Source organism: Podarcis cretensis, assembly GCF_951804945.1.
Source record: "Podarcis cretensis genome assembly, chromosome: 2".
In the NCBI taxonomy this organism is placed as follows: Eukaryota; Metazoa; Chordata; class Lepidosauria; order Squamata; family Lacertidae; genus Podarcis; species Podarcis cretensis.
This window is the reverse complement of record NC_137171.1, coordinates 9,974,445-9,999,299: the sequence shown is the minus strand read 5'-3', so window position 1 is coordinate 9,999,299 and position 24,855 is coordinate 9,974,445. Positions and strand designations below refer to the sequence as shown.

Genomic DNA, 24,855 nt, shown 5'->3' with positions numbered 1-24,855 from the left:
CTGCTTCCAACACCTCCTCCTCCCAGTCTTCTCCCTCTAACTAGTCATCATTGTCCCACCACCAATCCCTTGGCTTTGAACTTTCTTCCCTTGGGAGTTCCCCCAGCTAGTGCCTCCCACCACTCCTCTGCATCCAGCCAGTCCATGATGTGGGATGACCCTCCAAAACCACCTGCATCTGTCCCCATCACCACACAAATGTGCTACATGTTTCCTTCCCAAGCAAAGCCTAGCCCAGCGGTCGGGGATCTCACCCCCAGCAGCCAAATGAAGCCCTCCAAGTTTCTCTCTCTAGCCCTGTATCAGCATTATTAAATCCTTGAATGAGTCCACTATGTGGATATTCTGATGATCCCTTAATGTAACCACCAGGCTCTGATGGCAACTTCTCCAGCACATTGCAGTTTCTGTGTCCTACCTGGCGCTGCCTTTCCACTTTGGCCAAGTCTCCTTGGAGAGCATCTTGTAGCGCTCCAAACATGGGTCATAGAGCTGCCGATAGGCATAACCAGCCCGCCGGACACGCACATTCTCCAACAGGCCAAGGTAGCGCACCTGTGTCCGAACCAGATCATCTGTGAACACAGCAGCCTTTTTGGTGTCATTGGGCTTGATGCACCTGCAGCAAAGAGGACATCCTTACTGAGTGAGATTACTCTCCCATCTCTGTCAACAAACTGGCTGGGTCCAAAGATAATTCCAGTAGCAGCCTCATACCCAGAAATGCCTGGGAATTCTGAGACATAAAAAAATCAGGGCAGCCTTTAAAGGTTCAGTTTATCAAAATGGTGCTGAATTATATCTAAACATAGATGAAAGCCTGCTCCTTGATCCTAGGAACCATCACACAAAATTTTGTTATGAGATCTTAAGAAGTGTCCGAATGCACAGAGAACAATCAGCTTTCCAAAATAAATAGATGTCTATCCACAGTTTCTCTCTCTCTCTCTCTCACACACACCCACACATACACACACAAATTACCTGATGTAATTAGGGTTCTTAGAATAGAGATTCTTCATGAGGGTGGCCACAGAGGCTTTGAACTGTGAACCAGCGGTGGGTGGACGCTTGAGTGAGGCTTTCTGGGGGTCCCCTTCAGGGAAAAGGCTGTGCAGGAGAACGTGTTTGGCCTTCCACATGGCTTGTGACAGGTCTCTAAAGAGCAGGTCGTTGTTCTTCTCTATGAATCCGACCACATTGTAGGTCACCTGAGGTGGAGAAGACTCAGTGCCTAAGTAATTCTCAGATACATTCCTAGTGAACACAGTGCATCAGCCATTGATAGAGGCACATTGAAGGGAAGACTTCAAGTTGAAGATGAGAGAAAAGACACATTCAGATGGAAACAAAGTGCTCTGGCCCCACAACCCAACTCCCACTCCGTCATGGTTCCCAAGAACCTCCCAACCTTTCTGTCTGTGCTAAAGTCCTTCTTAGAGGGTCAGGTTTCTCCTAGGACTGTCCAATTCTCCTTTTACTCAAGGGAAATCCATCACCACACCTTGCAGTATATTTTGCCCACCTGGGACTAAGGTAGTAAGCAAGTCTCTGGTCTGCACCACCTCAGACTACAAGTGGGGGCTCACATACAAAAATAGAATAAAAATAAAAATTACATATTTATCCACGTTGAACTAGCACGTTCAAGAGAAGGTTAGGTTGAAAGCCTTCTCCCTACTTATATCTAGTCTTAATCCCAGGGTTGTGGGTCCAAGCCCCACATTGGGCAAAAGATTCCTGCATTGCAGCGCCTTGGACCAGATGGGTTGCTTCCAACTCTGCAATTCTATGTTTCTATAATTCTATAAGACCTGGTGGGTCTTCGCGAGGGATTTCACATGGATGGAGCTCCACAGTTCAGAAACGCTTCTCTGTGTGTTGTCACGCAGCAGGAGTTTCCTTCTTTTTTTATATATATAATATTTATTCCAGTTTTAGAGGTTACAAAAAGAAAACACTAAATTAGGCATGAAAAAACAAAGCAATGCATCACAATAGATACAAACAGACAAAAAATAGAGGGGGGGGAGAGAAAAAAACAACACAGAAAAATGTGAACAAAAAACAAACCTAACCTTCCCATAACTTATTTTTCATCAGCTTATTTCCTTGACCTCCTCACACCTCCCTTTTTTGTATTCTAGTTCAATTAGATGCTTCAGCAAATCCTTTCCAACTTTGTTTTTATCCTAATAATTTATCTTGATATACTGTTATTCACGTCTTTCACAAATTAAGAAGTCAATTTTAACCTAATCCTTATATCATTTCTGCTAAAACCACTTTACTTCATTCCAACAACCTTCTAACATTCCTTAATTTTACAATGTTTCTGTAGATAGACTTTTAATTTTTTCCAATCTTCTTCCACCGACTCTTCACCTTGGTCTCGGATTCTGCCAGTCATTTCCGCCAATTCCATATAGTCCACCACTTTCATCTGCCATTCTTCCCGGGTGGGTAAATCTTGTGTCAGGAGTTTCCTTCACCTCACATGCTCCCCACCACATTTCCCAAACCATTCCAAGGGATTCAGGCACTTCAGCTTTAGGAAACTATATTTTAACCCGGGGTGGTAGCTAACCTTTTCCAGCTCAAGGTTCACCACCTTCCCAAGGGCTACATGCCAGCACTGCAGCGGAGCTACCCCTGCTCTAACCTCCTGCGCTCCCCAAACGGACCCGTTTTTGAGAAAGGCTCCTAGCGCCAATTACCTTGCCAGCATAGTGGTGAATACGGAAGCAGCTAGCATGCAAGCTGTTGTCCATGATACGCTTGTCATTCTGTGTGACCCTGCTCTCGTAGCGTTGGTGTCCCTTGTAGACTTGGTTGAGCTTGTTCAGGAATGTGGCTTCGTTCACCTCGCCCGGGCGAAGGCACTCCTCATCCAGCATGGCCAGGATCCCACCTTTGCCCTACGGAAAGAACACTTAGAACACTGCAGGGCACGCTGGTCCACTAGGGCAAATGGGGCACTACGCCGCCAACCTCAGTCAGCCAACGCGATTTCTCATACAAAGTTTGCAACGCATTTAACTAAAAAGTTTATTTGATGTGTCCAGAAGATCTAGTCTAGATCATGGTCTTCTACAATGTGGTGAGAAGTGTACAGTCATACCTCGGATTACAGACCCTTCAGGTTGCATTTTTTCAGGTTACGGACCCGCCCAAACCCAGAAGTACCAGAACGGTTACTTCCGGGTTTCAGGGGTTGCACATGCACAAAACGTGCCGCTGTGGGTTGTGAATGTGCATCCCGCACGGATCACGTTCGCAGCCCGAGTGTCCACTGTAACTTCATTTCCACTTTAATTTTAGTTACTATTTTCCAGATTGGCATCTATACACATTAACAAGCAAATCCACATTTTATGCAAACCTGCCTCTTCCTTTGCCCTCTGTTTGCTGATGCATAAGTGGTTATGATAACACTTCACAGGGAGTAAGGCCCACTGAACTCAGTGGAGCTTACTTCTGAGCAAGCAGGCATGGGGTGTCATCAGCTCTTTCAAATGCCTGCTCCTTGCAGATGCAGTTAAAAAAACAAAAACAGATCATGGTTGCTGGCCTTTCCAATTCCTCCTCCACGGCCCTTCTCTCCGCTGTGCTTGTTAGCCTGTCTCCTCTGTTTATCTTTTCTTTTCTTAAAAAAAAATAAGCCATCTGTTTGTGAAGTACTCAGCCCACTGAAGGGAAAGACAGAAACCTAGAGCAGTTTTCTTTTGTGAAAGGCAAGGCTGTGTTCTTTGGCCTCCTTCTCCACCACTCCACACACACACACACACACACACACACGGCTGAAGATAGATTCATGCAGGGCTGGGTCTTGACCCTGGTTGGCACTCATAAAGCACTGGACAGAAATGAGTGCAGAGCAGGCCAGATTATCTACGGCAAAAATGCCAGAGTGTGCCGGAGTTGTGAAAGAAAAAGGAGGCATTGGCTGAAGGGAGGCGGTGGTGGGAAAGGAAGAGTGGAATTTGCTGGGCAAGAGACTGGGTGATGGTTGCTTTGGTCACAGTAACCTAGCAAAAGACAGCTTTTCATTACAGTGGTACCTCGGGTTACATATGCTTCAGGTTACATACTCTTCAGGTTACAGACTCCGCTAACCCAGAAATAGTACCTCGGGTTAAGAACTTTGCTTCAGGATGAGTACAGAAATCGTGCAGCAGCAGCACAGTGGCAGCGGGAGGCCCCATTAGCTAAAGTGGTGCTTCAGGTTAAGAACAGTTTCAGGTTAAGAACGGACCTCCGGAACGAATTAAGTACTTAACTCGAGGTACCACTGTATTGAAAACCAAGAGGTGTGAGGACTTAGCCCTGCATGGAAACATTGCCAACCACTCTCTTAAGTTTTTATTGCGTGTTCTGGGGCAGGGACCAACTGCATTGGCAAAGTGAGAAGGCACTCTGCACATACTCAGAGGCACTTTTCCCACTTGAGACAATGGTTTAGAATACTGAAACCTGCCACAAGCTGGGAAGCCATTCCTCAACCTCCTCAGCACTGCTCACCGCCCCACCCCCACCCCATGGGAACTTCTCTGATTACATCTGTCCTGGGCAGTCTCCCCTCCAGGCCCTGAGCACACCCACACCTGCTAAGATTCAGCAAAGGGTTTGCATCACATGCAACTAACGCTGTGGGGCTATGCAGCCTCCTTGTCCACCTTGTTCTACCCGTCTTATGCCTAGTTTTTAATTTGTTCTGCCACTTTTCCTGGGGAAACCTGCTGTTTACCTCTGAATCGGAACAAACGTCAATCCACAGAAAAACTTATTGATGTTTGTTCCGATTCAGTGGTGGCAGCAGGACAAGCGGAAGTGTAGATGAGCCCTTAGAGCAGGGATAGGCAACCTAAGGCTGGATGCGGTCCAATCGCCTTCTCAATCCAGCCCACGGACGGTCCGGGAATCAGGGTGTTTTTACATAAGTAGAATGTGTCCTTTAATTTAAAATGCATCTCTGAGTTATTTGTGGGGCCTGCCTGGTGTTTTTACATGAGTAGAATGTGTGCTTTTATTTAAAATGCATCTCTGGGTTATTTGTGGGGCATAGGAATTCGTTCATTCCCCCCCCCAATATAGTCCAGCCCCCCCACAAGGTCTGAGGGGTGGTGGACCGGCCCACGGCTGAAAAAGGTTGCTGACCCCTGCCTTAGAGACACAACATGAGCACTGGAAGCAAAGAAAGGCTCTGCAAGGGATGAGGTCTTGGATTTATAGGATTACAAGTCTTCTTTCTCTCCCCACTTTATCCACCATTGCTCCCGAAACAACTTACATCCTCTATCAAGTTGCAGATTATGCTGTTATCGAAAAAGTCCACAGGAGTCCAAGCGATGCCCTGGAGGGGGGGGGGGGGGGAAGCATGTTGTTAGCAGGGAAAGGGAGGCACACAATGTGGCTTTCATCATCTGGGGTTGCGGCGCTCATCTCGCTTTATTGGCTGAGGGAGCCAGCGTACAGCTTCCAGGTCATCTGGCCAGCATGACTAAGCCGCTTCTGGCGAACCGGAGCAGCGCACGGAAACGCCGTTTACCTTCCCGCTGGAGCAGTATCTATTTATCTACTTGCACTTTGACATGCTTTCGAACTGCTAGGTTGGCAGGAGCAGGGACCGAGCAACGGGAGCTTACCCCGTCGCAGGGATTCGAACCGCCAACCTTCTGATCGGCAAGCCCTAGGCTCTGTGGTTTAATCCACAGCGCCACCCATGTCCCCTTTCATCACTACTGCTTACCAAAGTGCTACAGGAGCGTGGCAGGGTGAAGAAGAAGAAGAAGAAGAAGAAGAAGAAGAAGAAGAAGAAGAAGAAGAAGAAGAAGAAGAAGTAGTTTGGACTTGATATCCCACCTTTCACTCCCCTTAAGGAGTCTCAAAGTGACTAACAATCTCCTTTCCCTTCCTCCCCCACAACAAACACTCTGTGAGGTAAGTGAGGCTGAGAGACTTCAAAGAAGTGTGACTGGCCCAAGGTCACCCAGCAGCTGCATGTGGAGGAGCAGGGAAGCGAACCCGGTTCACCAGATTACGAATCCACCACTCTTAACCACTACACCATGCTGGCTCGGTGGTTGCAAAGCTCCAAGGCCACCCTGGCAAGAGTGCTAGATTGACTCCACCACTGCAGCTCCAAACTCACTGCCCCATCCCATCAAGCGGCAGGGAGGTGGCACCACCCCACCGCTCCTGATGTGAGTTGTAGTAGTCTAACAGCATCCAGGCGGGGGCCAGAACACAGGTTCTCAGCTCCTCACCCTGTCTCGTTAGGCATCCTGGCTCCCACTTTGCCCAACCAGATGCTTGAGAAGCCCACAGACAGGACATTAGCACAAAAACTCTCTCCCCTTTGGTTGTTCCCTAGCAAATGGTATTCAGAGGCTTGCAGCCTCTGCTCCTGGGAGTAGAATATAGTCATCATGATGACTAGTAGCCACTGACACCTCCTCCTCTTGCAAACAGGAAAAGGGCTTCCACATAACAATGGTTCGTTACCTGTTCTGTTGTAACAAATGAACAGGACCATCCCAACTACCCCCCCACACCCACCCACCAACATTATGCATTCCCCCCTCTTTTTTACATACTAGACTATATTTATATTTATATTTTCCTATAAAATACAATTGCTTCTCTGATCTTATGGTGAATCCTAGAGGTTGTTGGCACCTGTACACTTAAAGTTATTTGTTTAATAGACTATTGTAATTTAATATTCTGTTGGAAGCCGCCCAGAGTGGCTGGGGAAACCCAGCCAGATGGGCGGGGTATAAATAATAAATTATTATTATTATTATTATTATTATTATTATTATTATTATTATCATCATTATCATTATTATTATTATTATTATTATTATTATTATTATTATTATTCCTGCACTGTTTGTTTGTATAACCTATTCTATTAATACCCCTGCCTATGAACTAGGCCTGGCTCTGGCAAAATTGTCTACCTCCCGAATGTACTCCTCTTGCTCCTCCTTCAGGGTCAGCAGGATGAAGATTTGCTGCAGCTTCTCGTTGCAGTAATTGATGATGAACTGCTCAAAGCTGTTGTCCTACACAGGGGAGAGGGAGAAAAAATAGAAACTTTGAAAGCAAAAGAGCCCCAGGTTAAGGATGCATACACCCTAGATCGACTCCCACATATAACACCCTCGCCATATCCCCTAAGCCTGACTCTCAGCCCTGACGTCTCCTCGCAACATACTGTAAATCCAGTTCATGTTTGTGCTCCTCCGTTTAATACACATAACAAGACATAGAAATATAGAGAGGTAGCAATGCACACATAACACATGAACATGCTTCTCAGAGAGAGCACCTTCTCATATCTGAAGGCACCAGCCTGCCCCAGAGTCAGACTCACTTGCCAAGACCCTGATCAAATATCTGCCTTTAGAAGCAAGGACCAGGAATATCCACTACTCACCTGAAAAATCTCAAAGCCATAAATATCCAGGACACCCATGACTTTCTTGTGCTCAGTTGTTGTCACCTAGAAGAAGAAGAAGAAGAGGAGGAAGAATGTCCTGAAAGCATTCACACTTCCCAGTCTCCCCTGGTCATTTAATTGGGGATAGTTACCATCTTGTTTCGGTCTTCCTAATCATGAATACATACTTTCCCCCCCAAATTTTTTTGTCAGTACCTATATGAAAATGTATGGGACACGGGCGGCACTGTGGGTTAAACCACAGAGCCTAGGACTTGCCGATCAGAAGGTCGGCGGTTCGAATCCCCGCAATGGGGTGAGCTCCCGTTGCTCGGTCCCTACTCCTGCCAACCTGGCAGTTTGAAAGCACGTCAAAGTGCAAGTAGATAAATAGGTACCGCTCCGGCAGGAAGGTAAACGGCGTTTCCGTGTGCTGCTCTGCTTCGCCAGAAGCGGCTTAGTCCATAGCTGTCAACTTACAGATTTGAAAATAAGGGACCAGCAGCCAAAATAAGGGACCTGCAGCCTCACCTGTTCCAGGCACTCCAGTCTTCCTGTCCTCTTGCAGTCTGGTCAAACTCATACTGGTAGCTTTGAGAACACTGTCCAACCAACTTTGTAACCAGAGGTTCAACTGACTAGAATCTGAATCACATGCACCACAAGGCCTATGCAGCCTCAAGATGGCTCCCCGGCCTGGCTTTGCACTGCAAAGTTTGCAGCAGCATGTGCAACAAAATGGCATCCAGCATTCAAAAAACCCCTCAGCTTGCATTAACTAGCCACACACAAGGCATGCAAACTCCACCCCCCAGTCGTTCTTAGACTTCTTATTGGGTGAGCAACACAGCCAAGCAACATAGTTGGAGCCTCCCTCCTCCCTGGCCGGCAGGGAGGGAGGGAGAGGAGCTGCTTCTTTTGAAATTTAAGGGACATTCTTTAAGGGACATTTAAGGGACATCCATCAATAAGGGACAGCAGCAGGACATGGCGCTGGAATAAGGGACTGTCCCTTCAAAGAAGGGACACTTGACAGCTATGGCTTAGTCATGCTGGCCACATGACCCGGAAGCTATACACCGGCTCCCTCGGCCAATAAAGTGAGATGAGTGCTGCAACCCCAGAGTCGGTCACAACTGGACCTAATGGTCAGGGGTCCCTTTACCCTTTACCTTTATATGAAAATGTATCATTTAGTTCAATCCCACCCTTACGCCAAAGCAGCATAATATGGGATCGGTGGTTCTCCAGATGTTGGTGCTGCTGTTTGACTCCAGTTAACATCAACCTCTGCCAGAATGCCTAATGGTGAGGGATGATGAGAGATATGTCTAGCAACACCTAGTTGGCCACAAGTACTCCACCCCCCATGTATGGGTTCTCTCACTAAGCCAGATACGAAAATAAGGGAAAGCTTGTGTATGAAAATACCCACATTAGTTCTCAAACCAAGGATCGTCGCTGAGTCCTAAACCACTGCTTTAATACATTGGATGATAAACTCATTTTCACTGTTTTAAGTCAGGTGGATCATATCCACTGCGCACACTCACTTTGATGCTCTCGTTGATCCTGTTAACGAGCCAATTAAATAGCCGGTTATAAACGTTCTTTGCTAGGGCATCCCGCACATAGTAACCCTAGGAAGCAAGACAGAGATTGTTAGACCGGGAAACACACAACCCATTCAGGAAGCTGAGAGCCCTGGGCCAGAGTAATAGCCCCTGCCTTGGGAAGAACTCAGCCCTAAAGCGCCCAGGTCAGAACCATCCTGGATTACAGCTATCTGATGGGGGCATGTTTTACACATCCTAAGTATACTGGTCCAAAACCAGCCTTAGAATCATCACTGTAACTTGTAAAATTACGATAATTTAATGGCTGCTCTACAGAACTGCCATTCCTAGAACTGAAAGGAGAAAGTATGACGGGAGGGGGGGGCGAGGAACATACTACATTCATAGTTGTTTTGTGCCCTACAACAGCCTGGATTTCAACTAGGGATGTCAGAGAGTTCCGTCAGAAATGGAAATTTGAGCAGTGTTCAACCACAGTCAATAATTGAAATCATACAAGTGAATATGTGTGCTATTCACTATGATTGATTTTTCAGTCAGCAAATGTTACATCAATAATTACAGTCATACCTCGAGTTGAAATCTGCTTCAGGTTGAGCGCGTTCGAGTTGCGCTCCACAGCAACCCGGAAGTAACGGAGTGCGTTACTTCCGGGTTTCACCGCTCGCGCATGCGCAGATGCTCAAAATGACATCACGCACATGCGTGGAAGCAGCGAAACATGACCCGCGCACATGCAGGCGCGCCATCGCGTCTTGCGTTCTGTTTGGGATGCGAACGGGGCTCCAGAATGGATCCCGTTTGCATCACGAGGTACCACTGTATACCATATTGGCTGAATACGAGCCTTACTTTTTTCCCAAATCTAACCATGAAAAGTTAAAGTGCGGCATAAATTTGCGACCTTACAAAAATTGACTTTTACAATATCGCTGCTAAAACAGACATATGGTAAAACCGAATGGGTGTGAGTGCCTGCGGAATTTTAAGGGAGCGCCTTTTTTCTCTCCCCCCCCCCCTTGAATTTTAATGGTGCGGCTTATATTTGGGCCAATACAGTATTATATTCTGCCTTGTTTTTGATGTTTCCCTTCTGTCACAATGCACTGAAGTTAATTGCAAAATTAACTACATAATTAATTGCGTTACTTTTGACCATAACTGCTAGCGACACAAATAACGTAGGATTGGCCGGAAGCCGAACTGCAGTGGAACAGAAACGGTGCTGATTGCAACAATCACAGGATGGGACAGAAATCACTGCATCCTTACACCCCTAATTTCAACATCTGCTGAAAGGTTCAATATTGTCTACACTGATAGGCAACAACACTCCAGGATTTAATGCAAGGTCTCTCCCAGCCTTACCTGGGAGTTTGGGATTTGAACCTGGACCCAGAAAATGGTCTAACACTGAGCTGTGACTCTTCCCTCTTCCATAAAGAGTGCCACCTGCAAGAAGGCCCTGCTCCCTGTAGGTATCAGGCTAACTTCAGACTCCTGCACCTTGGCATTTGTATACTGGAGAAAATGAGTTAGCCCACCAGTGCTGATATGTCTGCAGTGAGATGCAAAACACAGATTCTAGCATGCAGCAGAATATGTACATAAATGACCTGACCCAGTATGAAGTGGCTGGTAAGAAAAACATGAGTAAGACAGTTATTGAGACCTCCACACAATGAACTGGTTGAGAGGACAGGCTCAAGTCTCTGTGAAACAGGTTTTTTAAAAAAAAAAAAAAAATGGAATGGAAATGCAGCAGAACCAACATTTTTGCACGGGAACTAGTGACCTACTGGAAATCTGCATGCACCTTAGCTCCACACTCACCTGTGAGACCGTTAGTGTTGTCACCACCTTCTCCTGATGGGCCTCCACTGTGCGAGAGCACAAAGCCTGCTCCAGGGCAGTTTCACTCAACTGGATCAGCTGACAGATCTCCCGCACCGCTGCAAAAGCAAAGCGGGAAGTGAGTTCCTCTCCCTGGTACTGGAGACACATTGCAATGCAGAGAAATCAAGGCAGGGAGGCTCAGTGGGGATCCAGGCAGGAGTTTCCCAAGCTCAGGCTGCCTTCTACCAATTACTGTTCCATTCATTCTAGTTGGCAGGGATGGACAAACTTGCCCATTTCAGCTGTTCTCAGTCTTGTTCTCCACATTTCCACATCAGTCTGGATTACTTTCCCCCCAGTCCTTGTAAAAAAATTGTCAGCATTTTAGTGCACATTTATGCTAATACAGGTATTTTGTCTACAACCTTCCATAATTTTTGTGGTCAGCAATTTCCCTTGAAATAACACATTCTTGAAAACTGTTTACACAAATATGTGCCTTCTTATGCACACCTCCCCCCAATTTGTGCAATTGTTAGCAGCAACAATGTGACCTCTCTGGGGCACAAGCCTGGGCAATGTGTATGGAAGTCCTGAGCTGCCCAGATGATGAGACCCTGCTCTTGGCCTCGCTAATGTGGTCCAAAGGAAGGCAGAGCAATCGGTTTGGCACCTGCTTGGATGCAGGAATTGCCAGAAGGAGGCATACAAGGCACCATCCAACCACCTTAGGGACTCCACTTCGGATTTGTGTAGAACAGGCTTCCTCAAACTTGGCCCTCCAGATGTTTTTGGCCTACAACTCCCATGATCCCTAGCTAGCAGGACCAGTGGTCAAGGATGATGGGAATTGTAGTCTCAAAACATCTGGAGGGCCAAGTTTGAGGAAGCCTAGTGTAGAGTTTACTCCTTAGCCTTTTCTTCTCCCAAAGACATCCCACAAGGCAGCAGAGGTTTAGAATCAGAGTCTTCCTTCACCTCAATTAGATCAGTAACAGCAGACAACTTTTCCCTAAAAGGTTGTTTGCCTGCTATTATTTTTATTCCTGCCACATGCAGCAGGTTGTGGAGGGAACTCGCAAAGTGATGACGTCCCATTGGATTACTAAATGTTGCTAAATGGTGCAGGGCAGCTGATGTTCTAATTGTATTTAGGAAAACCCTTTTAATTATAAACCCATTATGGCACCCTGGCCACTGGGTGTATCACGCCACCGAACTGAGACTATTAAGCCAGTGGCACACAGGCTGCATGCACCCACATAACACCTGGGGAAAGATCTGGTTCTCAGAACCGTGAGCTACTATGGGGCAATCAGCCCTGGGCCAAACTCTGCATGGTAATCCTGGAGATGACCCATCCTGCCCTGCTGACCTTTGTCATCCTCGATTCCACAAGCTTCTGCTCCACTGGCCTGAAATTGCTGCCCCAACTTTATGTTGCCAAGTTTGAGGACGACAGCCGCCACCTCCAGCACCGCTGTGATCTCTGATGGGGAGAAGCCAATGTCTCGCATAGCATCCTTCAAGAAAAGCAGCATTAGGGAACAGGGTTAAACACAGGAAAGCTCTCAGGTGAGCTCCCTATGGACCACAGCAAAGCCTTCTGTGTATGAGCATGTTGAGATCTGAGGCAAAACCCAATTATACTTTCAGGGCCAAAAATGGATGTGTAAATGGCGCTGTGGGTTAAACCACAGAGCCTAGGACTTGCCGATCAGAAGGTCAGCGGTTCAAATCCCCTCGACAGGGTGAGCTCCTGTTGCTCGGTCCCTGCTCCTGCCAACCTAGCAGTTCGAAAGCACGTCAAAGTACAAGTAGATAAATAGGTACCACTCTGGCGGGAAGGTAAAAGGCGTTTCCGTGCGCTGCTCTGGTTCGCCAGAAGCGGCATAGTCATGCTGGCCACATGACCCGGAAGCTGTATGCCGGCTCCCTCGGCCAATAAAGTGAGATGAGCGCCGCAACCCCAGAGTCGGTCACGACTGGACCTAATGGTCAGGGGTCCCTTTACCTTTACCTAAGGGTGCTCCCAGGCAGGTGTTTAATATGATATCAGTGCTCCTTAATTGTCCACGAGACTTTCCTGGATTCAAAATGCCAGTCCATACTCCCCCACCCCCCATCTAATCCTGGTTTTCCCTTTCTGGAGGAAATTCAACAAAACTGCCGCCAACTTCCTATTTGCAATATCTCAACGACCCATTTGCAACCTTAAGCCCCTGTCTCTGAAAGCACTCTGGTTAACTAGAGAGAAGGATTTGGGTTGCACAGGCTCTAATATGCCATAGGGCAGGTCTGTGGCGTGCGTGCTTCTGTTCAGGGTTCCAGTCACCCATGCCCCTTTCCAGGATATTCCCCCTCCCACACACACATTTCCCCCCCACACACATTTCCCCTCCCCAGTTTTACACACATACACCAACAGTCAGTGAGGATTTCATAGCCGCTGAACATGCTCATAGCCAAGAGGCAAGGTGAGGCGACTGCCTCAGGCAGCAGGATCCCCAAGGGGCATCCAATCCCAATGTCGATCTTTATCCCCCCTCCCTATTCTTGATTTAGATCTTCACTCTCCCCTACTTCCCTGGTGGGGGGGGCACCATTTTGTGGTTTGCCTCAGGTGACAGAATTTCCTGAGCCAGCCCTGCTCATACTTCATGTTGTGGTGTTCTCTGTGTCTCTCATTTGTACTTCTATAAACCTTGGGTTCCGCTAAGAGCTAGTCCACACTTCTGCTTATTCCCACGCCTAGAAAGCATGGGTCCAGCAGTTGTCCTATCCTATGTTGTCTAGGCAAGGGTCTGAGCAGTTCTGCCTCTGTCCTGTTGCTTTACCCCAGAAAACTGCTCTTTAGCGCTAAATTGGAACAAATGGCAATATGTGGAAACCCCAATTGCCATTTGTTCCGATTCAGTGCTAAAATGCACTGGGGGATAGTGATGGAGCAAATGGAAGTGTGAATGAGCCCTATGTCCAGACCTTCCAAGTGTCCCTATTTTCCCGAGACAGTCCCAGATACACAGAAGCCATCCTGGTTTCTGATTTGATCCCAGAATGTCCCACTTTTCCATAGGACGACCCTATGGAGAGCCAGTGTGGTGTAGTGGTTAAGAGCAGTAGACTCGTAATCTGGTGAACTGGGTTTGATTCCCCGCTTATCCACATGCAGCTGCTGGGTGACCTTGGGCTAGTCACACTTCTTTGAAGTCTCTCAGCCCCACTCATCTCACAGAGTGTTTGTTGTGGGGGAGGAAGGGAAAGGAGATTGTTAGCCGCTTTGAGAGTCCTTAGGGTAGTGATAAAGCGGGATATCAAATCCAAACTCCTATTCTTATTCTTATTCTTCTATTTTCATCAGAGAAGTGTTGGAGGGTATGGAGTTATGTGACCCCCGAGCCATGGAGATAAGTAACTATACAACCTTTAGAAGACACCTAAAGGCAGCCCTGTGTAGGGAAAGTTTTTTTTAATGTTTAATGTTTTATTATGTTTTTATATACAGTGGTACCTCGGGTTAAGAACTTAATTCGTTCTGGAGGTCCGTTCTTAATCTGAAACTGTTCTTAACCTGAAGCACCACTTTAGCTAATGGGGCCTCCCGCTGCCGCCGCGCCACCGGAGCACGATTTCTGTTCTCATCCTGAAGCAAAGTTCTTAACCCGAGGTACTATTTCTGGGTTAGCGGAGTCTGTAACCTGAAGCGTATGTAACCTGAAGCGTCTGTAACCCGAGGTACCACTGTATGTTGAAAGCCGCCCAGAGTGGCTGGGGCAACCCAGTCAGATGGGAACAGGACACCCCTATTTTCATCCGAGAAATGTTGGAGGCAGTGGCGTAGCGTGGGGGGTGCAGGGGGGGCCGGCCGCACTGGGCGCAACATCTGGGGGTTAGGGTTAGGGGGCGCAAATCCATGGGTTAGGGGGCGCAAATTACTTGCCTTGCCCCGGGTGCTGACAACCCACGCTACGCCACTGGTTGGAGGGTATGTAAGTCTTCATAAAACTCCCTCCTGTTCATTGCTACATGCATATAGGTTACATGAGGACAAAAATCACCACCATTACTACCACTACTACATCTTCTGCCACTCACAGACCAGTACAATTTATACCCCAGACCCCACTATGGCACACAGCACAACTCATACCTGAACAGCTCTGAAATTGGCGGCATCATCCATACCGTGCAGGCTTGAGGCCTCTCTGTTGAGGTAACCATAAAGGCGGCAGTCTCGTTGCAGCTTCAGCTGTCCTGTTGAAGAGGAGGAATCATTGCCGTGACCTCTGTGATTCTCACCCCTCCTTTATTCACAGAGCCCCCCACCCCTGTGCTAAGGGAGGCCATATTCTGATGCTATGATGTGTCCCCCACTCACAAGACTCAACCACCCCCACTCAGAAGTAAATGACCAGAGCTCTCTTCCCTAATGGGGCCACACGCACTTGGCCTAGAATGCAGCCCTCTAACTCTGCCATTCTGTGCTTCAGGCCACGTCATAGCTGTCAACTTACAGATTTGAAAATAAGGGACCAGCAGCCTCGAAAATAAGGGATCAGCAGCCAAAATAAGGGATTTTCCAGGCACAGGTATGTTCAACTTCTGAGCCACTCCGAGCCAAAGGCAGAAAGCCCAGCCAGCAGCCAAACGAAGCCTCAAGTGGTGGTTCCCACAGCACAGCAACCCAGCGAAGGGGATGCAGCAAGGAAAACCACCGTCACCTCTCCGCTGGGAAGCGCTGAGCAAAGGCGAGTCCCCAGGCAATGCGGCCGATTTGATCAGCACAAGGCATGCAAGCTCCCCCCCCCCCCCAGTCGTTCTTAGACTTATTATTGGGTGAGCAACGCAGCCAAGCAACACAGTTGGAGCCTCCCTCCTCCCTGGCCGGCAGGGAGGGAGGGAGGGAGAAGAGCTGTTTCCTTTGAATCCCAGGAAATTTAAGGGATATCATCAATAAGGGACAGCAGCGGGACACGACGCTGGGATAACGGACTTTCCCGCCAAATAAGGGACGATTGACAGCTATGGGCCCCGTGCATGAAAGACGTACTGAGCAGCTCATCAGAGCCTCCAGACAGCAGCTGGTAGAAGATGTGGAAATTCCTCTCGCCCTTGACATGATGAACCACCCGGGATTTCTCTAGCAGGTCTGAGAATAAATGGAAGGAGGAAATAAAAGAGGTAAGCATTGGGACAGGCACCATCAAGGCCAAGCTACTATCTGTAGCGTCTCTGGATATTCCTAGGCTCCTGAAAAATCTTATAGGCTAGCAGTGTGCCTCTGAGGATAAACAGAAGCACGGAACCTGCTGCCTTGAAGATGCTGCTGGACAGGGAAGCCAATGGGATGTCCAACTCTCCTCAGCCCCATCTAGCATGGCCAATTGCCAGAGATGGTGGGACCTGTAGTCCAAAACTTCTAGAGAGCACACATTCTAGGGTTGCCATATGTCCTCTTTTCCCAGGACATGTCCTCTTTTTCATGGGTAGAATCGTCATAGTGATCACTAGTTAAAAGTAGAAGTTGGCAAATGTGTCCTCCTTTTTGCAATATGGCAACCCTAACGCTGACTAGATACTAGAATGTAGGTGTGTGTCTCAAGGTTGGGGAACCTATGGCTCTCCAATGTTGTTGGACTCCACCACCCATCAGCCCCAGACAGCATGGCCAATTGTCAGGTGTGGTGGGAGTTGCAGCCTCTGGTTCCAGCAACTGGCCAAGAGGATGAAATCCCATTTGTGCCTTATAAATTCTGACAAACTTTATCAGGGTCTGGTATCTTATACTCACAATTGCTGATGACGCCACCCAAAGGATCGCCCTTGAAGTCAAACTCAATATCCATGTATTTGCCCTAAGGAGAAGAAGGGAATGTAGAAAGCAGTTGAAGCAAAATAAGCTGCCTGTAACCCCTGAAGGATGTGATACTAAGTCCACCCACCTTTGGGAATTGAGTTCCTATTTTTTAATTCATTTTTGCTTCAGAGTAGCCCAATTTACAGTGCAGATATAGGGACTTGGTGATTCAAAATTGGCAGATAGCAACGGTCAAACTACACCAGACATGTTTACTTTCCTCAGTGGAGCAAGTAGCAGTTTCAGTGGGGATCTAGATCAGGAAAATGGCATTCAGGGGTGGGTGCTTCCCCTCTCTCCCACAGTGCAAATGTCTCAAGCAAAACTATGGCCTCTCCTCCAAAACAGCAGCATTTCTCATTTTAAAAACAAGTCTTCTTGCCCTAACAGATGCCTTTGTATCCACCCAACCAACCACATCAAGCAAGATTTCTTCAAGTCAGAAAGCAAGGCTGCACAACGTTTTCTCATTTCCATGAAGAGTAGAATAACAATAAATGATGGGAAACAGGCAAATATTACCTGGACATTGGATTAGCGCCATTTATGCAGGTCACGTCAATCATCTTTTCTTGGCATACTATTTGAGTTGTGGAATTTTGATGTAGGCGCAGATCTGAGTCCAGAATTCTTGCTCTCTCTTCCCATCCCACCCTCTTAAGTGGCTTGACATAATTCTTGCTGTGACACAAACTCTCCCAAAACATTCATTTCTCAGCAAATACTTACAAATCGTGAGGAGTTGTCATTGCGAATGGTTTTGGCGTTTCCAAAGGCTGCAATAGGGGATGAAGAGGGTCATTAAAAGGGTTGCACGTTTACCCAGGAAAGCCTTTTCCATCCCACCATGTGGTGGAGAGCCAGCGTGGTGTAGTGGTTAGGAGTGGTGGACTCGTAATCTGGTGAACTGGGTTTGCTTCCCTGCTCCTCCACATGCAGCTGCTGGGTGACCTTGGGCTAGTCACACTTCTTTGAAGTCTCTCAGCCCCACTCACCTCACAGAGTGTTTGTTGTGGGGGAGGAAGGGAAAGGAGAATGTTAGCCACTTTGAGACTCCTTAGGGTAGTGATAAAGCGGGATATCAAATCCAAACGCCTCCTCCTCCATGACGTTAAGAGGTCTTCTGGACTAGATTGTAGAGGCAACATATCATGGCAAGAGTGGACCAAACAGGTACAGTGGTGCCTCGCAAGACGAAAATAATCCGTTCCGCGAGTCTCTTCGTCTAGCAGTTTTTTCGTCTTGCGAAGCATCCCTATTAGCGGCTTAGCGGATTAGCGCTATTAGCGGCTTAGCGGCTATTAGCGGCTTAGTGGCTTAGCGGCTAAGCGGCTATTAGCGGCTTAGCAGCTTAGAAAAGGGGGGGAGGGGAAAAACTCGCAAGACTCGCAAGACATTTTCGTCTTGCGAAGCAAGCCCATAGGGAAATTCATCTTGCGAAGTGCCTCGAAAAACGGAAAACCCTTTCGTCTAGCGGGTTTTTCATCTTGCGAGGCATTCGTCTTGCGGGGCACCACTGTATAGAATAGTATAGAATTCAAGGACTTGCTAGACCACAGATTATGAAAACTCAAAGGTTCTCAAAAGCTCAAGGCCAAGACAAGTTTGTATCACTAATGCCATGGGCACTGTCCAATATGTGGCTATAACATTTGCACAACTACAGCAAATGCAAATGAATGCAACAGAAGCTTTGGCTTCAGTGGGGACATCTGAATCCCTCACAAGTAATGAGCAACAACTGCGTACAATTAGCGTCCTTATCAAAAGTGCAAAAGAGCCTTGATACTTGCTGTCCCAGAACGCAGCCCTTTCTATCCCATTCACAGAGAAGAAATCAGCATGTACATACCTTCCAGTACTGGGTTCGACTGCAGCAGCTGTTCCTTGACACGATTCACCTGTTCCCCTTTCCCACATACAGCTGCCACGTATGACATCATCAGCTTGCTGGCCTCTGAGGGTACAGGAAAAGTAGGAGGACTAGAGGTAAGAGATCCATTCTTTAAGAGTCAAAAGCAGTATTTCCACCAACCTCAGTGCTGATCTTAGTACTGTAGTGCTTAGATTAGAGATCCCATAGACTTTAAGTGTCCTGCCGCAGGTATCATTCAATGTTAGATGACTAGCACGTGGATATGGTTTGCCCAAAGTGGCTTTGCAGGCCCAATGGAGAGGATTGGCAGACCTAATTAAGCCTTAGGGCCAGAGGTTCCCGCTTCTGGATTATACTTTTGTTGGGAGATGTGTGCATAATTGTTTGCATAAGCACTTAGTCGGATTTCATGCAAGGCAGGAGGGCATTTTCAGCTGTGAACAGCCTATTTATATCTGTCTATGTCATTGTTTCCGAGACTTGGGTCTCCAGTTGTTTTTGGACTACGACTCCCACCATCCCTAACTAGCAAGACCAGTGGTCAGTGATGATGGGAATTGTAGTCCAAAAACAGCAGGAGACCCAAGTTGGGGAAACACTGGTCTATGTGAACAAGGAGATTGGGGGTGAGGGAACCGGGTGGAACACAGGCTGTGGTAATTTTTGGATAGTGTCAAGGGCACTTCCCAGACAAAGAATGCACACAGCAGAGAGTTAACTGTTGTCAAAGATATCACACTCACTTCTACAGCTCTCAAGAACTATGCACACCCGCTTAGTGTCTAGGCAGTTATTCCAATGTACATGCCCTATGGAGCAGTTTCAGCAACTAGGAACTGCCTCTTCCTCCAGCTCTGAAGCTTCCCCTACCTCTGACTCCTGCTTCCTGGCTGGTACAGGTCCCCACAGACCACTGGCCCCCTCTCCCGAGTCAGACTCCAGCCCCCACTTCCCCTGGCGCTCACTCTTCAGCATCCAGCCATCCCCTGACAGTAGCATGTTACATGATATGAAGCCGGATCAGTCTCTTTAGTGCAGACTTCCTCTGCTGCCCTCCAGATGTTGTTGGACTCTAACCTCCATCAGCCCCAGGCAGCATGACTAGTGATCAGTTGGACATCAGTTTGCGGAAGGCTGGTCACCTTGACAAACTACATAGGACTCAGCTACATTAGGGGAAAAGTACCGTATTTTTCCATGTATAAGACTAGGGTTTTTTACTTTAAAATTATGTGAAAAACTGTGGGTCATCTTATAAACGGGGCAATCTTCCCCTCTATTTTCTTAAAAATAGGGGGCATCTTATACGGGGGGGGGGGCATCTTATACATGGAAAAATACGGTAGTTATGAATGTGTTTTAACACTGTGACACCAGATGGCACTGTAGTGCTGAAATCGGAACTTATGAAATTTTCCATTGTGAGCTTTAAGATGGGTTTTTCCCCTGGGTGTTTTTTATAGCTGCGTAGATGCAGCCATACAGAAACATGCCAACATTACTATATAAACCCACCACTCTGCTAAGGCCTGCCACGTGTTGCTAGACTACAACTCCCATCATCCCTAAACATTGGCCATGCTTGCTGGGGGCTGATGGGAATTGTAGTTCAGCAACTTCCGGAAGCTCACACACGTCTCCCACCCCTGTTTTAAGACGTTCTCGCCCTCTCCCTTGAATAACCCTTTCTCACTCACCTGTTTTGCCGGCCCCGCTCTCTCCAGTGATAAGAATGCATTGGTCTTTGTCCTGATCTCTCAGTGAGCGATAGGCGTCATCTGCTATGGCATAGCTATGCAGACACAGTGAAGAAGCATTAGAAAGGCTGGTTGGGTTGCCACTAGCATCCCATTCCTCAAAGCTGTCACATACACACACACACACACACACACACCCGACTCCCTTGGGGGTCTCACTTACATGTGGGGTTTTACCGCAAAGAAGTTACAGTTCTTATACTCCTCCACTATCTCTTCCGTGTAAATGGGCAGCTGCTCGTACGGGTTCACTGAGATCACCACGTTCCCGATGTATGTCTGTCAAGGCAGGAATGTTGCTATTACGAACAGCAAGATGCTGGCAGCGCTCGAAATTGGGGTGAAAGAGTAGGGTGCCCTTAATAAACACCCACAAGTCCAGCTCCTGAATCCTCTCCCAGCTTCAGACACATCATGCTCCCTTGTCACTTCTGAAAATAGTAGCTAAGCTGGCCAGCACAAAAGGTAAGGAGGTCAGGGCCTTTTCTACCTCCCCATAATTCAGGTATTGAATTAACCAGAGACAGTATGGTGTAGTGGTTAGCATAATAGACTAGGACCTGAGAGACCAGAGTTCAAATCCTCAATGGGCTGAAGCTGAGTGTCCCTGCTGCCCCCTCAGTTGACTTTCCTCTAGCTTGTTTTCCCTCGGCCCCTGCTTCTGTTACCACAACACCACCTCTCTCTTTCTCTATCCCCTGGGATGAGGATTGCCAAATGATCAGGGAGGAAACGCTGCTTTGGTCTGTATTGTTGTTGTACCTTTAAACCCCAGCTTCATTTGCAGGAATCTACAGGAGAAGCTTTTCATGGCACAAACTTGATAATGTATGTGCATCAAGTCACTCACTGTGAAAGGCACAGCTACAGAAACCTGTTGGAAAGTTGGCATGCTTTGTCCTGCACAGCCAATCAGCTGTGTTTCTGGACAGGAGCTGCAATGGTTGTTGCCTATGTCTCTATACAAAAATACACCTAGGCTGCAAAGCTATGCATGTTCTCTAGGGAGTAAGCCACATTGAAGCTGGCGGGGAAAAACATGCATAAGATTGGACTGTGTATGTCATACTGTACAGTGCCTCATGTTTCCCATTCTGAAGTTAGAAATAGTGATTGAGGACAAAATCAATATGTATATAATGCTTAATATGCCAAATTTTCATTTTCCAAAGCAATACGAGAACTGAAATACAGCCATCCTTTGAAATTCACACATATCCAAATTTTGCGATGCAGTTCTCCAGCGAAACCATGTTTACAAAAAACGCATTATATTAGGGGAATTTGCTTGCAAAAATGTGTATATGTTGGTGAAACTGCATATAAAAATGAGTTCGGAGAAATTCACACTATAGAGTCCAAATGAATTTTCATGAGGATTAAAAGGGGGGACGGGACCATAAATTGCTGCAGAGTGCATAGAAATGTAATTAAGATTTGAAAAATGTAATTAAGATTTGAAAAATGAGAAACGGAGAGAACCAAAATTGACAGATCCTTCCACCCCAGTTAGAAGGGCTGCCACCCAGTTCAGTTACCACCACCCCCAATCCCTGCCGCTCTTACATAGATTTCCTTATGTTGGAAGCGTTTCTCCAGGTTCTGCATTAACGTATCTTCTGTCAATGGGTCCAGAAGCACCAGGTCTCCTACCCTACTGGTGTCAATTGCAGTATCGGCCTCCATGGCTGTGGGAGAGACAGGAATTCCAGACACGAATGCCTACCTGCAAGGCAATGGAACAGCTAGGTGAGATCCGGATAATCCTGCCACAGAACCAGAAAGACCTCTCCTTAGTGACATATGAAAAGCTGCCACAGACTCTTGGCTCATACAAAGCCAGTGACAATGCAGCAGGGTCGGTGAGTCTGCAAACCTCCAGATGTTATTGCACCATCTTTGGCCTTGCTGACTGGGGCTGATGGAATCTGGAATCCGACAACATCTGGAGGACCCTGGATTCCTTGCCCTTGCAGTAGATGGGTACAGTGGTACCTCGGGTTACGTTACCTTCGGGTAACATAATTTAAAGTATACTTTAATGTATACTTCCAGGTTTCGCCGCACGCGCAGAAGCACTCTATCATGCCATGCGCAGAAGCGGCGCCTCCGGATACAGACTTTTGGGGGTAAGTATGGACCCCCTGGACAAATTAAGTTCATATCCGGAGGGTCCACTGTATTATGCAAGAGACACAAGGAGTGGTGTTGCTTTCAAGAGCAACGGTGTACATAAGACCATCTGCATTGCAGGGAGTTGGACTTTATGATCCTTGGAGTCCCTTCCAGCTATGGTTCTATGATCTATGCTAGATGGTGGTTGATGCAAGTTGGAGTCCAACAACATCTGGAAAGCCGCAGGTCAGTCACAGTTGCTCTTAGATATTTGGGAAAAAATATTTAAGTATTGAGAAAATAAACAGAGGTGAAATCCGCAATGTGTGCTACAGTTTAAGTAAATACCTTGGAGACCCTGCTTCTGTTTTTATGTTCCATTATCTTGTTTCAAATGAACTGAAAGCACCCTCCGTATTACGATGTAGTGAGATTACCGCCTGATTAGTGTGAGTGGGTCTATTACGGCGGTTTTACGAGAAGTGGCTCCAGATGGGATTTGACACAAGAGAACAGCTAAAATGTTCTTTAATGGCTATGTATGTTCATTTCCAGAATGGGCCACTCACTCATAGGGTTGAGATTCAATACCAGTGTCTGTTTGGCAGATTGTATTTGAGAAACAGCAGCTTTTGGCAGCTGGAATAAGCAGGGAAATAGAGTGCTATTGGTTGGGTGAAGATGAGGAATGGCGAGGCCTGGACAGAGTATCTCTCTCTTACTGCTTCCAGGCGTCTTGCTTATTGAGCGTTCAACCTAGAATCATAGAATCTTAGAGTTGGATGGAAGGGACCCAAGGGTCACCTAGTCAAACCCCCTGATCTGTTTGCAGGGAGATTAGGCGACACTGGATTGTTTACAGGGAGGTCAGACGGCATTGCTTTGAGGAAAGTGCTGCCCCACACTTTCCATCACTTTCTTCCGCCCAAAAAACAGTGGCAGTCTGAAAGCACCCTCTTTTTTTTTCTTTTTTTTGTAGGTCTGATATAGGACTCAGCTACACAAATAGCACAGCTATTTGAATGCACTATAAATATGCAACACCAGAGGGCACCAGAGAGCAAGAAATTTTAAAACACAATTTTCCATATATATTTTTTTTCTTTCGTTATAACTATCACATTTCTGACTTATTTATAGCGTTTTCCCCCTAGGTGTAGATCCACCCATAGACTAAGAGACCAGCTGTTTTACATGAGTGCCCCTTTACCTCCACTTAAGGTCTGCTTCTCCATTTGCAACAAAGCAATAAATATTCAGGGGTCCAGGCTCTCTATTTTCCTTATTCAGTGAATGCACACGTGGCAGGGCGCAGCACCACAGTGCTACAATTCCCAGAGTTCCATGAGAAGAGGCATTGGCTGACAAACTACTCAGGGAATTGCAGCTCTGGGAGAGGAGAACAGCTCCCTTTGGGGGGAGGGGGGACCCATGATTGCTTAAAGTGGTATCACGGGGTTCAAAATGAATGCTGTGAATGGAGCCTCTGTGTTGCTTCAATTAAACACAAAAACAAAGCATGACTCTGAATATCCAGTCTGTGCTGCTCCGTAATGAAGGGAAGCAGCAACAATAAGGGAAGCACATGCAGGGAAGGCTAAAAGGTTGCCAGCTCATAAGTGCTTTGTGAGGAGATGCTGAGTGCCTTCCCTACCGCCGCCGCCCCCACTCTTCCATCCTGCCCGGTGCCATTGATTCCTAGGCCAGCTGACAGCTGTTGGCGGCCCAACTTCCTGCTCTGAGTCACTGGTGTCCTTGCAAGCCTGGGGTGGTTCTTCCCAGTGGTATTAACCTCTTCACGGCTAGTTCCAAAGTCTAACCTAGAAGTGAGCACTTTCCTCCCTGGAAGCCAAACTCACGGCTGCAGTTAAGTTGGCAAACCTATGCTTCATTTACTCGAAAGAAAGTCCCATTAAAAACCAGTGGGACTTCCAAGTAAACATGGCTAAGAGCAAACTGCACAAATGTGACTTGTTTCAGAACCCAAACCTTGCACCACCGCTGCCTCGGCACTGGTGCAAATGTCCATGGGTTTGTCTAATCTTTTTTTAAAAAAAGTCATGCAAGCTAGTGGCCAAGGGCAGACCATGTTAAGGAATTGTAGCTTTGTGAGGATTAAACCACAGTTCCCAAGAATCTTTAGGGGGAATAATGGGCTTTAAATGGGCTTTAAATGGGCTCCAAATGGGCTTTAAATGGGCTTTAAATGGGCTCCAAGGTACCTTTGAGATAAGTTCACCTGAGAGGCAGTGACTTATAAGAGATGGCGTAGCTTAGGAGCTATGATTCTGAGCTATGAATCAGAAAACCCCTGGTTCAAAACTTGCTGCTTCTTTCTTTCTTTCTTTCTTTCTTTCCTTCCTTCTTTCTTTCTCCTCCCCCCCCCCCCC

General features: G+C 47.1%; 1 protein-coding gene across 2 annotated transcripts in view; it reads right to left on the bottom strand.

Moving 5' to 3' along the window:
• Positions 1–24,855, bottom strand: part of LOC307210630 (unconventional myosin-Ia-like) — a 55,785-nt gene that overhangs the window by 22,212 nt on the left and 8,718 nt on the right. For both annotated transcript variants that reach the window (XM_079966661.1, XM_079966662.1), the window contains exons 2-18: positions 21,917–22,076; positions 20,514–20,629; positions 20,291–20,385; positions 18,570–18,674; positions 17,447–17,493; positions 16,652–16,715; positions 15,911–16,009; positions 15,011–15,114; positions 12,236–12,383; positions 10,858–10,976; positions 9,001–9,087; positions 7,445–7,510; positions 6,966–7,070; positions 5,291–5,353; positions 2,718–2,918; positions 985–1,211; positions 419–619 (exon numbers count right to left, since the gene is read on the bottom strand). In XM_079966661.1, the coding sequence (XP_079822787.1) occupies positions 419–619; positions 985–1,211; positions 2,718–2,918; positions 5,291–5,353; positions 6,966–7,070; positions 7,445–7,510; positions 9,001–9,087; positions 10,858–10,976; positions 12,236–12,383; positions 15,011–15,114; positions 15,911–16,009; positions 16,652–16,715; positions 17,447–17,493; positions 18,570–18,674; positions 20,291–20,385; positions 20,514–20,629; positions 21,917–22,036 (1,967 nt within the window). In that variant the 5' untranslated portion in view covers positions 22,037–22,076. The remainder of the gene's footprint in view (positions 1–418; positions 620–984; positions 1,212–2,717; positions 2,919–5,290; positions 5,354–6,965; positions 7,071–7,444; positions 7,511–9,000; positions 9,088–10,857; positions 10,977–12,235; positions 12,384–15,010; positions 15,115–15,910; positions 16,010–16,651; positions 16,716–17,446; positions 17,494–18,569; positions 18,675–20,290; positions 20,386–20,513; positions 20,630–21,916; positions 22,077–24,855) is intronic.